The sequence below is a fragment of the Salvelinus fontinalis genome, chromosome 4, assembly GCF_029448725.1.
Source record: "Salvelinus fontinalis isolate EN_2023a chromosome 4, ASM2944872v1, whole genome shotgun sequence".
NCBI classification, from domain to species: domain Eukaryota; kingdom Metazoa; phylum Chordata; class Actinopteri; order Salmoniformes; family Salmonidae; genus Salvelinus; species Salvelinus fontinalis.
In genome coordinates, this window is record NC_074668.1 from 74158478 (window position 1) to 74175105 (window position 16628).

Here is a 16628-nt window from a genome sequence, read left to right on the forward strand (position 1 = left end):
GTTACTGTCACGTATACTCCCTCTCCGGTGCACGAGGTCACCAGTCTATTATTACGCACACCTGTCACCATTGTTACGCGCAACAGCGCCTCATCAGACTCACCTGGACTCCATCACCTTCCTGATTACCTTCCTTATAACTGTCACTCCCTTTGGTTCTTTCCCTAGGCGTTATTGACTGTTTGTGTTTCATGTCTGTACGCTACTCGTGTTTCTTGTATTGTTCCATCTTCGTTTATTTATTTATATATATATATATATATATATACATTAATATATCCTAGCGTACACGTTACACTGGGTCACACTTTTTTGGGGATAGTTCGGATTCATACTATCAACAAATGATCTATTGATAAGCAACTGCTTGCTAAGGTTACGGTCAGGGTTTAGTATAAGGGTAAGAGTTAAGGTTAGGGTTAGTAGTTAGTTAGTTGAAAATGTTACTGATAGTCTGTAGAGCATCTACAGATGGACTATCCAAATAAAGTGTTACCACAGCCTGTAATGAGTAGCCATGGATTCTGAACAGACTCGCAAAGTGATGTCACTGTTTCAGAGGAAGGAAAGGCACATCTGATGACCTTACTAATACTTGTTTTTGTTCTCACTCAAAACTAGGCAATAAGCGACTGAAATCAGTTTAGCTTGTGTCCCACCCAACCTGAGTCAGCTAGCTGCCAATGATCATGACAGGTCTTGACAGGTTCGGTCGTCCAATGGGAATCATTGACAGCAATCTGTTCCTGAGAAAGACTTCATGACACACAGTGCCACCCATAGAATCACATGATGAATTATGGGATCTCTATGGTGCCACCTTCCTCCATCACTTTGACAGGCCTTGGCATGGTCCCTACACTACTTTCCAGCTACCCGGATAAAGCACTAAATAAACTTCAGTTAGTGCTAAACACGACTGCTAGAATCTTGAATAGAACCCAAAAATGTGATCATATTACTCCAGTGCTAGCCTCTCTACACTGGTGTCCTGTTAAGGCAAGGGGTGTTACTGCTAACCTACAAAGCATTAGGTAGGAGCAAGCCCATGTATCTTTCCAATTTGGTCCTGCCGTACATACCTACACGTACGCTACGGTCACAAGACGCAGGCCTCCTTACTGTTCCTAGAATTTCTAAGCAAACGGCTGGAGGCTGGGCTTTCTCCAACAGAGCCTATCCACGTGAGAGACGCAGACTCGGTCTCGACCTATAAGTCTTTATTGAAGACTCATCTCTTCAGTAGGTCCTATGATTGAGTGTAGTCTGGCCCAGAAGTGTGAAGGTGAACGGAAAGGCACTGGAGCAACGAACCGCCCTTACTGTCTCTGCCTGGCCGGTTGCCCTCTCTCCACTGGGATTCTCTGCCTCAAACCCTATTACAGGGGTTTACTGGTGCTCTTCCATGCCGTCCCTAGGAGGGGTGCGTCACTTGAGTGGATTGAGTCACTGACGTGATCTTCCTGTCCTTGGGTTTGTGGCGTGGCGGAGATCTTCGAGGGCTATACTCTGCCTTGTCTCAGGATGGTAAGTTGGTGGTTGAAGATATATCCATTTAGTGGTGTGGGGGCTGTGCTTTGGCAAAGTGGGTGGAGTTATATCCTGCATGCTTGGCCCTGTCCGGGGGTATCGTCGGACAGGGCCACAGTGTCTCCCGACCCCTCCTGTCTTAGCCTCCAGTATTTATGCTGTGAAGGTTTATGTGTTGGGGGGCTAAGGTCAGTCTGTTATATCTGGAGTATTTCTCATGTCTTACCCGGTGTCCTGTGTGAATTTAAGTATGCTCCCTCTAATTCTCTCTCTCTTTTTCTCTTTCTCTCTTTTTCTTTCTTTCTCCTTTATTTATTTATTTCTCTATCTCGGAGGACCTGAGCCCTAGGACCATGCCTCAGGACTATCTGGCATGATGACTCCTTGCTGTCCCCAGTCCGCCTGATCGTTCTGCTGCTCCAATTTCAACTGTTCTGCCTGCGGCTATGGAACCCTGATGTGTTCACCGGACGTGCTACCTGTCCCAGACCTGCTGTTTTCAACTCTCTAGAGACAGCAGGAGCGGTAGAGATACTCTTAATGATCGTCTATGAAAAGCCAACTGACATTTACTCCTGAGGTGCTGAGCTGTTGCACTCTCTACAACCACTGTGATTATTATTATTTGACACTGCTGGTTATCTATGAACATTTGAACATCTTGGCCATGTTCTGATATAATCTCGACCCGACACAGCCAGAACAGGACTGGCCACCCCTCATAGCCTGGTTCCTCTCTAGGTTTCTTCCTAGGTTCCGGCCTTTCTAGGGAGTTTTTCCTAGCCACTGTGCTTCTACACCTGCATTGCTTGCTGTTTGGGGTTTTAGGCTGGGTTTCTGTACACCACTTTGTGACATCAGCTGATGTAAGAAGGGCTTTATAAATACATTTGATTGATTGACTACATAATCAATGACAGCAGCCTGTTCATGAGAGAAAGTTAATAACATACAGTGCAGGCTATGCTAAGGTCAACACTTTTAACCCTCTGGTCCAACCACACACTCATACAAAATCTTCACCAAACAAAAACAGTACACTGACATCAAACCCATTGATATCACTATAACAATTTTGGGCCCTGACAGTTTGTGATTCATTTAGACACATTTGGTTTAAAAATGTTCTCACATCTTCACTTCTAACCTAGCCTCTCCTCTTTGACACATCTTTCTCTCCGTCTTCATCACTATCCCATACTTCCATCTAAGTCGGGCCAGGGCGTGGAGTATTAGGGAAGGGTTAAATCAGGGGTGAGCCCTCAGAGCTCAGCACTTCTTAGTCTAAAACCACCACCTCCCTAAAAGACCTGAGATTTCAGGAAAAGAAAACAGACCAACTAGATCTAACTGAAGGTAGAAGGAATACTGAAAGAAGACAGAAAATATTTTAAACACTCTGGCAAAGGATAATTAAACCTATTATGATGGTGAGTCCCTTAATCTGACTATGCTGGGGTGTTTGGATTATCTGATGGGATAATGATACATGTAAGCCTTGTGAGCATCTTATTGTATCTTGCACCACGCTGTACACATTAGGTACCTACAATTGGGCATGGGTCAAAGATGGTAGGGTATGCAATGTTGGTTCAGAAGGAGATGACATGGTCTCAAATGATGTCCTGTCTTTTCATAGCTAATTAATAGGCTAATTAATAACTTCAATTCACATCAATTCAGTAGTGAGGGAAAAACAAGATAATACAGTATGCTGCCTGCCTTGGCCTAAAGCTAGAATCCTTCATTGAAACAATAACAAACCGGTCACCAGGCTTGTGTTGTGGTAGAAAGTCGAGGGATGGGCTTGGAGAAATATAACCACTTTCAAATTCATAGACAGAGCTATGGATTCAACGACTGACCATACACGACCTCAAAAGTATAGTTTTATTAAACACGTTTTGAGTCTATACAGTGTTTGTTTCCAGATTTATTTTGCATATTACCTATAATCAATTACAATATGACTGAAATAGTTTAGTTAGTCAAAAAGCAGATTTTCTGTGTTGAAATCGTGAGAGCGTACCCCAACAACAGAATATTGTGGGCAAATACCGGTCATCAAAAAGAATCATGCCAGTAGACCGCTGATTGGCAAGCATTGAGATAGCCTACAAGTTTGAGGTGGGGTTTTTGAAGTGTTTTATGCTTTGGCCACAAATACGAGTATATACGAGGATAGAAGAAAGGTGTAGCAGGGTGATCTGCGTGCCTTTGGGAATTATTGAGTGCATGAGTCTGCCACTTTATACATAGGAGCTGGGCGTCATTTACACATAATAACGAACTAGGGACTCTGTTTGATTGTCCTCTGTCCATTTTAAAGGATTGTTTCAATTTGTGGTTATCGCAATGAGTGCGACTGTTGCTTCAGAGAGCTGCTTACTGTCCGCCCTACAGCGCAACACCGCGGTCACTACTTATGCAGTCCCGTCCGATGTGCAGTTGGGACCGAGGGGTTCCATAATGGACGAGGTGGAAAGGGCTAAGAGGGTTCAATTAACAAGTCTATTTGCGCCTCGCCGAAAAGAGGTATTCTACCCTCACACAGCTGAACGGCTTGAACAGCATTTCCCCAGGTGGGCAACTTATTTTACGTTTTAGCTTGTGTCCCATTTTAGAAATGTGAGGCATTTGTTTTTCAATTTAAAAGCACACACGAATTACCAGCTGTGTGTAGACCAGACCAAATACTCATTCTTTAAATTACACCCTTATGGAAGATGGCTCAACCCTACTCTTTCAACACAAGTCCAGTCCAAATATACTATGATCTGTTTTCCTTTGACGTACAAAACATGTAAAGGGTCATTTTATCATTGGTAGCCTAAAGACTTGTCAATATTGATTGATTATTATTGTATTCGAATCAGTGAAACTAGTCCTTGTCTTGGCAGACTGGTCTTGCTGGTACCAGATGGATGGAGTTAGGGGCTTATAGTGTGGTGTGAGTAGTCATATTAAGGTACAGCGTTTCCCGTAAGACCACGACCATCCATTACTCTCTCCTACATGCCATAAAATGCGGCCCTGTGGGTATTTCATAACATGCAGGGGCAAGGTAACACATCTGAGTGATCTGACCAATGGTCCTCACGCTCTGCAGTCATGGTGTCAACAGATGCTATGCCAAACCAGTAAAGCATTCAATCTGTCTTGCCAGATGCCAAACAGTAATTCTGTATATAAAAAGTTATTTAAACACAGATGCTTTTACACAGAAGATGTGATATTCTGAAAAAGCATAACATTTAGTCACAGCTAGGAAATATCACTGCATGTGGCAAGGAACCATCTTATGTGAGTGACACATTCCTTTTCATGGGTTTGTCATTCACATCTTACAAGGTTATGGCACCCGAGGCTTTAGATTTTAGCAAAAGTTTGATGCCTATACACTATGAACAAGTAACAGTCACATGGCTCATTGTCACGTTCCTGACCTGTTTTCCTTTGTCTTGTATTTATTTAGTTGGTCAGGGCGTGAGTTGGGTGGGTTTGTCTATGTATGATTTTCTATGTTGGGATTTTGTGTTCGGCCTGGTATGATTCTCAATCAGAGGCAGCTGTCAATCGTTGTCCCTGATTGAGAATCATACTAAGGCAGCCGGGGTTTCACGTGTGTTTTGTGGGTGTTTGTTCCAGTGTCTGTCGCACCACACGGGACTGTTTCGTTTTCGTTCGTTTGGTTAGTCTGTTCCTGTTCGTACGTTCTTCGTGTTTATGTAAGTTCACATGTTCAGGTCTGTCTACGTCGTTTTGTTGTTTTGTAATTTTCCAAGTGTTTTTCGTATTCGTCTTTGCTTTAATAAATATTCATCATGTCTTCACAACACGCTGCATTTTGGTCTGATCCCTACACCTTCTCCTCGACCGAGGAGAAGGAAGATTATGAAAGCCGTTACACTCATAAGTGACAGAAGATAAACTCAGCTAATTATTGAAGAAAGGGGTAGTAATTAGTCTCTGAGCTTTTGATCCTTGTGCTGACTGATTTAACACTTTTAAAGATTATTTCATGCCCAATACTATTAGATGGAATATTTAGCTGGATTCCTCAAAATGGTTACACAGTTTGAGAATGTTTATTTTTTTAACACTAGAATGATATCCTCAGGTAGCTAGTTTAGTGGGCAATGTTTTGAGCATGTCTTCGGTTAGTTGACACTTTATGACATTATTTTTTTTACAGGATTAGGGAGGGAAATGATGCACAATATAGTATAATATGATAAAGTATAATGGTAGTTTTGAACTGCTAGTCATGGTGGATATTGATAACATAAAGCTCTGATTAAAAAAAGTGGGACCCTCCGATGGTTGGACACAAATGTTCCATACATTCAGCTCTTCGGAATGGGTTATCAGTAGCACCAAACTGCTCAGCTCATGTTCTATTTTGGACAGCGTTGGTTGGGTTGGGTTGGATATTGTGGTCAGATGGCGTCTCAGAAAGAACTATGTGAAACCAACACATAAATCAGTCAGCTGCCTGTGTTTTGCAATGAGAACGCAAACAACTTTGGTTGGGAAAACTATACTGTTAATTATAGTGCTGTTATAAACTAATTAAGAATGTTTTTTTGATTGAAAACATACAGTGATACTAGGCCTATTTCACTCAGCAGTGAAGTACATGCCCAACAATTGATCATATTCGTGTGTAAGTAAAACTCATAATGGAGGGGATATTGGGAATATAATCCATAGTTTATTTGACAAAAGCTTATGTTATGGAAACTACTATTCAAACTCAACAGGGGGCGATAATACTGTCTCAAATGACAAACAACATCATATTATCACACTGTTGCCATGGTGATACAGTCAAAACATACAGTGCTTGTATACACAGTAAGAAAATTTGATTTTTATGTCCTGTTATGCACTCTCTCACAAAACAAAGAGTCTCCCAAAGGTATACTACCCTGCTTGCTTAGTCCATCATTATCTTGTTTCTTCCCTCAATGTTTCTATATCTCAGTACAGTGCAACTCCAGTGTTAGGCTAATCCCCTGGGTGTGTGTTTACATTTCTACATGTTTGCTGCTTGTCTTGGTGTACAGCTGAGGCTGATATTGTTGTTGTTTTTCATGCACAAACATAGTAACCATGAGTCCAAATAGCAAAGAAAGTGGCAAGAAGCTAATCAGAGTCATCATTTGTCACACCTTTTGGTAACAAGAACAGGTGCTTTGCAAGACAGGTTATAGCTTCATTAATATGTAATTAGACTAATTACGAAGTTGTAATCTCAGGAGAAAGTTGTGGTTGCATTCTGTCTAAGAAAAAGTATTTCTCTATCCACATGTAGACCATTGTGGCACAATGGGATTTAACACGTACAACCCCGGATTCAGCTCTAAGTCATTGGTGTATAACACAGGGAGCAGGACCATGAAGGTGAGTACGGTAGGACTTCATATTTTCTAATGTTTAGTTGTGTTTATTTTTGCCTTCATGATAAACCCTAATCTAACAGCCCCAAAGTCCTGCTTTTCTAGCTGATTGCCATGCCACATTTGTCCCTTATCTAAACCAGGGGTGAAATGCGTTAAAAAAAGAAGCTCCACAGTCCTACCACAGTGACACACTTCACAGCTGCACCCTCACAGCACATACATGCAGTATTTCACAGGGTCCTACCATAACTATGTTTAGATGAGACACAGGAACAAAAATCTCTGGACAGGATTCTACTCCCCAAAGAGTCTAAAAACATCTTACCCATTACCTAATTTTTAGACTAGACAGTTTGGCCAATGTTTGCTTTTTGGGGATTATTATAGTGTAGATAGTTAAGTGTAACAGTGTCCTCTCTGTATGTCCTCTAGATGCCCACAGTATCCCAGCAGTACTTGGGAGGTGGGTACAGATACAGAATCAGCCAGCCTCCAGTCAACACTGGCTACCTCCACCATGACGACATCCAGCTGGGTGGCTACCAGACCAGCCGGACGAGGACCACCAGGTCCAGATCAGTTTGTCAGGCTGACCAAGAGGCAGTGCTCCAGGGTGTGTACTTCATTGCCCAAAATGGAATTTACTGTTTAAACTAAACTGAGTTCTCCATGCTCTTATCAAAAATCCATTGTAATATAGAATTTGTTGTCTTGTTATGGCTTAGTAAGTCAGCCTGATAGTCATATAGACTGGCCCACTCTGTCGACAGGTGCGTCTGCTGAAGGGTGTCCCAGCCCTGGTGCAGCTCTTCAGCAGTGACAGCCAGGAGGTCCAGCGCTATGCTACAGGTGCTACATGCAACCTCATCTATGAGAACATGGACAACAAGGCGGCCCTCATTGAGGCTGGGGGAGTAGCCAAGCTCATCAGTGTCCTGAACGAACCAGATGAGGAGCTTCACAAGAACATCACTGGTAAGATAGTCTATATACTTTAACAATCAGCTTGGATCTCAAACTAAGTTACAATTTTAAAGTTCAAGGAAATACTGTGTCAGTATGAGAGCAACAAAAGCAAAACAGTCAAAGTGACATGTCCCCAATCAGAGATTCAAATAAACACTTTCTTTCAATTAGAGTCCAACATAAAGTTACTAAAGTTTAAACCCCAAATAGAATATATTTTTAGTAGTGATGGATACCGATATGGAAAATCTATTTCAATGCCATTTGCTTTTTTTCTAACCAATATCAATATCCTATCAGTTTTATGAATAAAATTGCTACTGTGTGAATGTTTTATTTTCTGTTTACTTCTACGGCTTTGAGAAGTCCAGACAAATGACATTTTTGGGGGGGGGGGCCAACCCAGCTCCTTCATTTATTGAATCAGATGGATCATTCATCACATAGCCCACTGATATTGCAAACTACTTTAATTACTTTTTCATTGGCAAGATAGCAAACTTAGGGATGACATGCCAGCAACAAATGCTGACACTATATATCCAAGTATATCGGACCAAATTATGAAAGACAAGAATTGTACTTTTGCATTCCATTAAGTCAGTGTGGAAGAGGTGAAAAAATGGTTGTTGTCTATCAACAATGACAAGCCACTGCGGTCTGACAATCTAGATGGAAAATTACTGAGGATAATAGCAGACGATATTGCCACTCCTATTTGCCACATCTTCAATTTAAGCCTACTAGAGAGCATGTGCCCTCAGGCCTGGAGGGAAGCTAAAGTCATTCCACTACCCAAGAATAGTAAAGCCCCCTTTACTGGCTCAAATAGCCTACCAGCCTGTTACCAACTAGAGGTTGACCGATTAATCGGAATGGCCGATTAATTAGGGCCGATTTCAAGTTTTCATAACAATCGGAAATCGGTATTTTTGGACACCGATTTGGCCAATTAAAAAAATATATATAAATATTTTTTTTACACCTTTATTTAACTAGGCAAGTCAGTTAAGAACACATTCTTATTTTCAATGACGGCCTAGGAACGGTGGGTTAACTAGCTTGTTCAGGGGCAAAACCATAGATTTTTACCTTGTCAGCTCGGGGATTCAATCTTGCAACCTTACAGTTAACTAGTCCAACGCTCTAACCACCTGCTTTACATTGCACTCCACGAGGAGCCTGCCTGTTACGCGAATGCAGTAAGAAGCGAAGATAAGTTGCTAGCTAGCATTAAACTTATCTTATAAAAAACAATCAATCAATCATAATCACTAGCTAACTACACATGGTTGATGATATTACTAGTTTATCTAGCGTGTCCTGCGTTGCATATAATCGATGCGGTGCGTATTCGCGAAAAAGGACTGTGTTGCTCCAATGTGTACCTAAACATAAATATCAATGGCTTTTCTTAAAATCAATACACAAGTATATATTTTTAAACCTGCATATTTAGTTAATATTGTCTGCTAACCTGGCTCGTTGCGAACTCTGTGAAGACGATTTCTTCCTAACAAAGACAGCCAACTTCGCCAAACGGGGGATGATTTAACAAAAGCGCATTTGCGAAAAAAGCACAATCGTTGCACGACTGTTGCTAACCATAGACATCAATGCCTTTCTTAAAATCAATACACATAAGTATATATTTTTAGACCTGCATATTTTGCTAAAAGAAATCCAGGTTAGCAGGCAATAATATAATATTATAATAATTTCCAGGTGAAATTGTGTCACTTCTCTTGCGTTCATTGCACGCAATGTCAGGGTATATGCAACAGTTTGGGCCGCCTAATTTGCCATAATTTTACGTAATTATGAAATAACATTGAAGGTTGTGCAATGTAACAGGAATATTTAGACTTATGGATGCCACCGGTTAGATAAAATACGGAACGGTTACGTATTTCACTGAAAGAATAAACGTCTTGTTTTCGAAATGATAGTTTCCGGATTTGACCATATTAATGACCTAAGGCTCATATTTCTGTGTGTTATTATGTTATAACTAAGTCTATGATTTGATAGAGCAGTCTGACTGCGCAATGGTAGGCACCAGCAGGCTCGTAAGCTTTCATTCAAACAGCACTTTCGTGCGTTTTGCTAGCAGCTCGTCGCTGTGCTTCAAGCATTGAGCTGTTTATGACTTCAAGCCTATCAACTCCCGAGATTAGGCTGGTGTAACCGATGTGAAATGGCTAGCTAGTTAGCGGGGTGTGCGCTAATAGCGTTTCAAACGTCACTCGCTCTGAGACTTGGAGTGCTTGTTCCCCTTGCTCTGCAAGGGCCGCGGCTTTCGTGGAGCGATGGGTAACGCTGCTTCGAGGGTGGCTGTTGTCGATGTGTTCCTGGTTCGAGCCCAGGTACAGGCGAGGAGAGGGACGGAAGCTATACTGTTACACTGGCAATACTAAAGTGCCTATAAGAACATCCAATTGTCAAAGGTATATGAAATACAAATCGTATAGAGAGAAATTGACCTATAATTCCTATAATAACTACAACCTAAAACTTCTTACCTGGGAATATTGAAGACTCCTGTTAAAAGGAACCACCAGCTTTCATATGTTCTCATGTTCTGAGCAAGGAACTTAAACGTTAGCTTTTTTACATGGCATATATTGCACTTTTATTTTCTTCTCCAACACTTTGTTTTTGCATTATTTAAACCAAATTGAACATGTTTAATTTTATTTGAGGCTAAATAGATTTTATTGATGTATTATATTAAGTTAAAATAAGTGTTCATTCAGTATTGTTGTAATTGTCATTATTAGAAAAAATAATAATAATAAATCGTCCGATTAATCGATATCGGCTTTTTTTGATCCTCCAATAATCGGTATCGGCTTTGAAAAATCATAATCGGTCGATCTCTATTACCAACCCTTAGTAAACTTCTAAATTTTTGGACCAGATACAATGCAATTTCACAGTAAATAAATTGACAACAGAATTTCAGCATGCTTATAGGGAAGGACACAAGCATGGCACTTACACAAATGACTGATGATTGGCTGAGAGAAATTGATGATCAAATTATTGTGTGGGCTGTCTTGTTAGACTTCAGTGCAACTTTCTACATTATTGATCATAGTCTGCTGCTGGAAAAACGTATGTGTTATGGCTTTACACCCCCTGCTATAATGTGGATAAAGAGTTACTTGTCTAACAGAATGCAGAGGGTGTTCTTTAATGGAAGCCACTCAAATATAATACAGTTAGAATCAAAAATAGCTGTTTACCCAAAGCAACCCAAGGTAGCTGTTTAGGCCCCTTGCTTTTTTCAATTTTTACTAACGACATGCCACTGACTTTGAGTAAAGCCAGAGTGTCTACGTATGCTGATGACTCAACATTATACACGTTAGCTATGACAGCGACTGAAATACTCAACAAAGAGCTGCAGTTAGTTTCAGAGTGGGTGGTAAGGAATAAGTTAGCCCAAAATATTTCTAAAACTAAAAGCAATGTATTTGGAACAAAACACTCACTAAACCCTAAACCTCAACCAAATCTTGTGGAAATTGAGCAAGTTGAGATGACTAAAACTGCTTGAAGTAACAACACTATTAACAAGGCAGGTCCTACAGGCCCAAGTTTTGTCGCATCTTGACCTCTGTTCAGTCGTATGGTAGGTGCCACAAAAAAGGACTTAGGAAAATTGCAATTGGCTCAGTAAAGGGCAGCACGGCTGGGCCTTGGATGTACACAGAGAGCTAATATTAATAATATGCATGTCAATTTCTCCTGGCTGAAAGTGAAGGAGAGATTGACTTCATCACTACTTTTATTTACCCGAGCTGTCTGCCTAAACTACTGGCACACAGCTCGGACACCCATGCATACCCCACAAGACATGCCACAAGAGGTCTCTTCACAGTCTCCAAGTCCAGAACAGACTATGGGAGGCACACAGTACTACATAGAGCCATGACTACATGGAACTCTATTCCACATCAAGTACCTGACGCAAGCAGTAAAATTAGATTTAAAAAACAGATCAAAAACACCTTATGGAACAGCGGGGACTGTGAAGCAACACAAATATTGACACACACACACACACACACACACACACACACACACACACACACACACACACACACACACACACACACACACACACACACACACGATACATACACATGGATTTAGCACTGTAGATATGTGGTAGTGGTGGAGTAGGGGCCTGAGGGCACACAGTGTGTTGTGAAATCTGTGAATGTATTGTAATGTCTTTAAAATTGTATAAACTGCCTTAATTTTGCTCGACATCAGGAAGAGTAGCTGCTGCTTTGGCAGCAATTAATGGGCATCCATAATAAATACAAATACAAACTGCTTGCTGTGTGAATATTCTACGGGTTTAACCTACCTAACCACTTTTGATACAATGAAAAGCCAGGTGATGCCCCATCAGCAGGAGGTTAAGTTGAGAGAGTTTTATGCTTGCACAAATAGTAATGTATGTTTGTTTTTACATAATTGTGTAAGGTAACAGCAAGCAAAAACAGATATTGATATCAAATTTAATTATCAATATTGTTGCCCAACACACATTTTTAGGCTATATATTTGTATCACTCAGGTGCTGAAGATCCTATCAAGTATAACGGCGCATAATTCTTGTCTGCAGAGAGAGAATCTGTCTATACACAGGTTGAGCATGTGGACTGGTAGTAACTATGTAATAAATCAAATTTATTTATATAGCCCTTCGTACATCAGCTGATATCTCAAAGTGCTGTACAGAAACCCAGCCTAAAACCCCAAACAGCAAGCAATGCAGGTGTAGAAGCACGATGGCTAGGAAAAACTCCCAAGAAAGGCCAAAACCTAGGAAGAAACCTAGAGAGGAACCAGGCTATGAGGGGTGGCCAGTCCTCTTCTGGCTGTGCCGGGTGGAGATTATAACAGAACTTGGCCAAGATGTTCAAATGTTCATAAATGACCAGCATGGTCAAATAATAATAATCACAGTAGTTGTCGAGGTTGCAGCACCTCAGGAGTAAATGTCAGTTGGCTTTTCATAGCCGATCATTAAAAGTATCTCTACCGCTCCTGCGGTCTCTAGAGAGTTGAAAACAGCAGGTCTGGGACAGGTAGCACGTCCGGTGAACAGGTCAGGGTTCCATAGCCGCAGGCTTTTTTTTGCTGAGTTTAGAAATAATATTTCCCATTACAGATCCGTAGAAGGTCCAAAAGGCTTCTAACAGCTTCTGCCCCCAAGCTATAAGACTCCCGAACAGCTAATCAAATGGCTACCCGGATATTAGCATCCCCCCCCCCCACCCTAATTTTTACGCTGCTGCTACTTTCTGTTTATTATCTATGCATAGTCACTTTACCTCTACCTACATGTACATATTACCTCAATTACCTCCACTAACCGGTGCCCCCGCAGATTGACTCTGGACCGGTACCCCATGTATATAGCCTTGCTACTGTTACTTTTTTGTTACTCCTTAATTATTTGTCATTTTTTCAATTTGTCTTATTTTTTATTTAAATTATAAAAATAAAAAACGTTTATTTTAGAAAATACTGTCCTAACACTGTCCAATATTTTCTTAAAACTGCATTGTTGGTTAAGAGCTTCTAAGTAAGCATGTTGTATTTGGCGCATGTGACAAAATAACATTTGATTTGATATTAATACATCTGATATTATTTATTGGCCACATAGAAAATAGGCTCCCAAGGGTTTACTTTGGCATCATATGACATGAATCCCACTGTGATAATAGTGATTATTTAGACCTATTGAAGTTAAATAATTTGGATGTCAGGCTATCAGCACACACTCTATCCTGGTCATAGAGGCCATTTTTGTGTATCCGACGGAGTGGTTCAATAGACCTCTCCTCTGTCTGTCCTGCAGGTATTCTGTGGAACATGTCCTCTAAGGAGAGGTTGGCCAGAGAGACATTGAGTGAGCTCACAGAGATGGTGCTGGTGCCCCTGTGCAGTGGTGGAGATTCAGAGCTGATCCGTCAGAGTCCATCTGAGGCAGACATCTTCTACAACACCACAGGCTGCCTGAGGTAGCTATACCTATCTGCCTACATGTTGTATACATACACACTGTACACGGACTGATACATGTACTGTATACAACTTCTCTGTACTCTCTTCCTCTGTTCAGGAACCTGAGCTCAGTGAATGAGAGGACGAGGCAGCAGATGAGAGACATGCGAGGGCTGGTGGACTCTCTGGTGGCCTACATCCAGAACTCCCTTCAGGATGAGAAATCAGAGGACAAAGTACACCTCAACTGTTCTATCTATGTCACACTATTGTGTGTTTCTTTCACAACTTGATTCTTTTTCTGGGCATGTTCTTTCAGGTCAAACCCTTTTCCCTGATTTAATATCTCATTTGATTTGATCTTAAATACTATAGGCTTCAGCAACTCATTGGTTCAGCTGGGGTAGAGTGAGAGCCAATCAAAGTATCTGTACAGTTCATCATTAGTGGTACTGTTTGTATTATCTACCAGACAGCCAGACTGGTCATGCTGTGGCCTATCTGCTGTGCCTTATGTAACGCAGGCTGCTCTGAGAGACACAATGGCCACCAGTGTTTCCATCTCACCCTCACCCTCTCTCTCTCTTGCTCTCTCCTTCTCTCTCTTCCCCCCCTCCCTCCATCTTTGTATGTGCCTGCAGGGTGTAGAGAATGCAGTGTGTGTCCTGAGGAACCTGTCTTATCAGCTGTACAGTGAGATCCCTCCCTCAACCCTACTGCAACTGGAGGGGCTGTTTCACCCCACAGAGCAAGAAGGCAAAAGAGGTAGGTGTCATTTACACAAGGCAAACCCAAAAGAAATATGAAATTACGGCTAAACATCAAGACACTGAAACATGTACAGTATATCGTCATGCAATCCTGATGGATATGGGACCATGATATGTTTTTTCTGTAATGAATCTCTCCCCCTGATCTCTATAGCGACGGAACCAGGAACTGTCCACCTCAGAGGTGGCTAAGCAGCCGAAGGGGGCGGAGTGGCTGTGGCACCCCCAGGTGGTGGGGCTGTATAACCGCGTGCTGCAGCACTATGAGACCAACACGGCAACACGAGAGGCTGCAGCACGGGCCCTGCAGAACATCACAGCCGGAGAGACCAGGGTAGGTCCCACCCCTCCTCTCCCCCACAGGCTGACCTAGCTATGACTTTCACCATGACAGGCTACTTATGCTTCATTCAGATTTACAGTTCAACTGAAAATGTACTCAACACTAGTGTTGAATTCCCCTTCCTCCTTGTGTATCAGTGGGTGTCAGTGCTGAGTTGGGTGGCTTTAGAGCAGGAGCGGATACTGCCTGTGGTGCTGGACCTCCTGCAGACACAAAGCGACCAGGAGATGCGTTCCCTCACTGGCCTCCTGAGGAACCTGTCCCGACACAGCAGAAACAAGGACGACATGGGTGAGACTCAACCCCCAGTACCCCACACTGTTCATTTCTACCTCTGGATCTCCTGCCCACAACCTTGTATCCATCCATTCCATTCATATTAACCACAGTAATTCCCCTCATAAGGAGACTTTAAAGAATGGCTACATCTCACCCTTCTGACCTCCAGCTACGAAGGTAGTGAACGTTCTGGTAACCAAGCTCCCCAGTGATGGCCACCAGAAGGAACCCTCCGGTGAAGTGGTGGTCAACATATGTGCAACCCTCAACAACCTGGTTTCAGGCAGTTCACTAGCAGCGAGAGACATCACCTTCTTTGATGGATTCCCCAAATTCCCCTTGTTGCAATCAAGTCTTCCCACAACAACAGTTTAGTGAATCTTGTCTCTCAGTGTTCTTGGTTTGTTATTCATTTTGTCTGCTTTTTATTTCCAATTTCCTGTCTGGCTCCTGTTGTGTTTGACTGTGTTTTTCACCTACTATAGCTCAGGGATGCTGAAGGCTGCCAAGGCTGCTTCCACAGTACTCTTCAACATGTTCAAGTAAAACAAGCTGCATAAAGATTATAAACAGGTGAGGCTAACACCATTTAACATAGACATTGTGATAGATGGGATTGGAGAGCAGGAAACGGGGTCATTTGGCCTCTTCCATTGTGCATGGCCCTCTGGTTCTTTATTTTCTTTATGGCCTCTAATGGTTAGTCTAACTCTTTTTTTTTTACTCAGCATTCTCCCCTCCCCCTCCCCTGGATCCACTGATATCCCCCATAGTTCTTTGGCACAGCAAATATAAATATTTTCACTAAAGCTGTTAATTATTACATTTTCATGGAAGTGTATTTTTCTTGTGGCCCTTAGGAATCCTCATTCTGTGCAGGTACTACAGTTATCAGTTCAAGTTTATACAATCTAGTTATCTGTTATCGGTTATATATTTAGACTAGCTTTTATATCATGGTTTTCTTTGCTTGAGTTGTTTTGGGGTTTATTGAACAGGACCGGTAAAACACCTTGGTTTGGTGGTTGGCAACTGGACAGTCCTCTCCTTTGTGCTATAGTGCTACTTGAGTTTGTAGTGCAGTGTCTTGTCCCTTGTTTCCTTGGATGGTCAGTTAAATGGTATGTTTGGAATCTGACAGTGGAATGCTGGGAGCAGTCATTGATTGTCTCTTGCAAGATAATGGCTGTCTGATATTTTGTACAGAGAAAAAACAATCTTCAGTTGACACTTGTAAACACTGTTTTGGACGATACCAGAATTGTGAAAAATTGCCATTCCAACAACAGTACAATATCCATC

The 16628-nt window shown here is 41.8% G+C and overlaps 1 protein-coding gene across 1 annotated transcript; it reads left to right on the forward strand.

The window, feature by feature from the left end:
• Positions 1-7388: 7388 nt before the first annotated feature.
• LOC129854364 (plakophilin-3-like) lies at positions 7389-16628 on the forward strand. Its single transcript, XM_055921320.1, is given in 10 exon segments — positions 7389-7548; positions 7706-7910; positions 13789-13951; positions 14053-14170; positions 14576-14661; positions 14663-14699; positions 14859-15038; positions 15185-15338; positions 15496-15695; positions 15812-16628. Coding segments are annotated over 10 exon segments (1314 nt in total). The 5' UTR covers positions 7389-7452; the 3' UTR covers positions 15887-16628.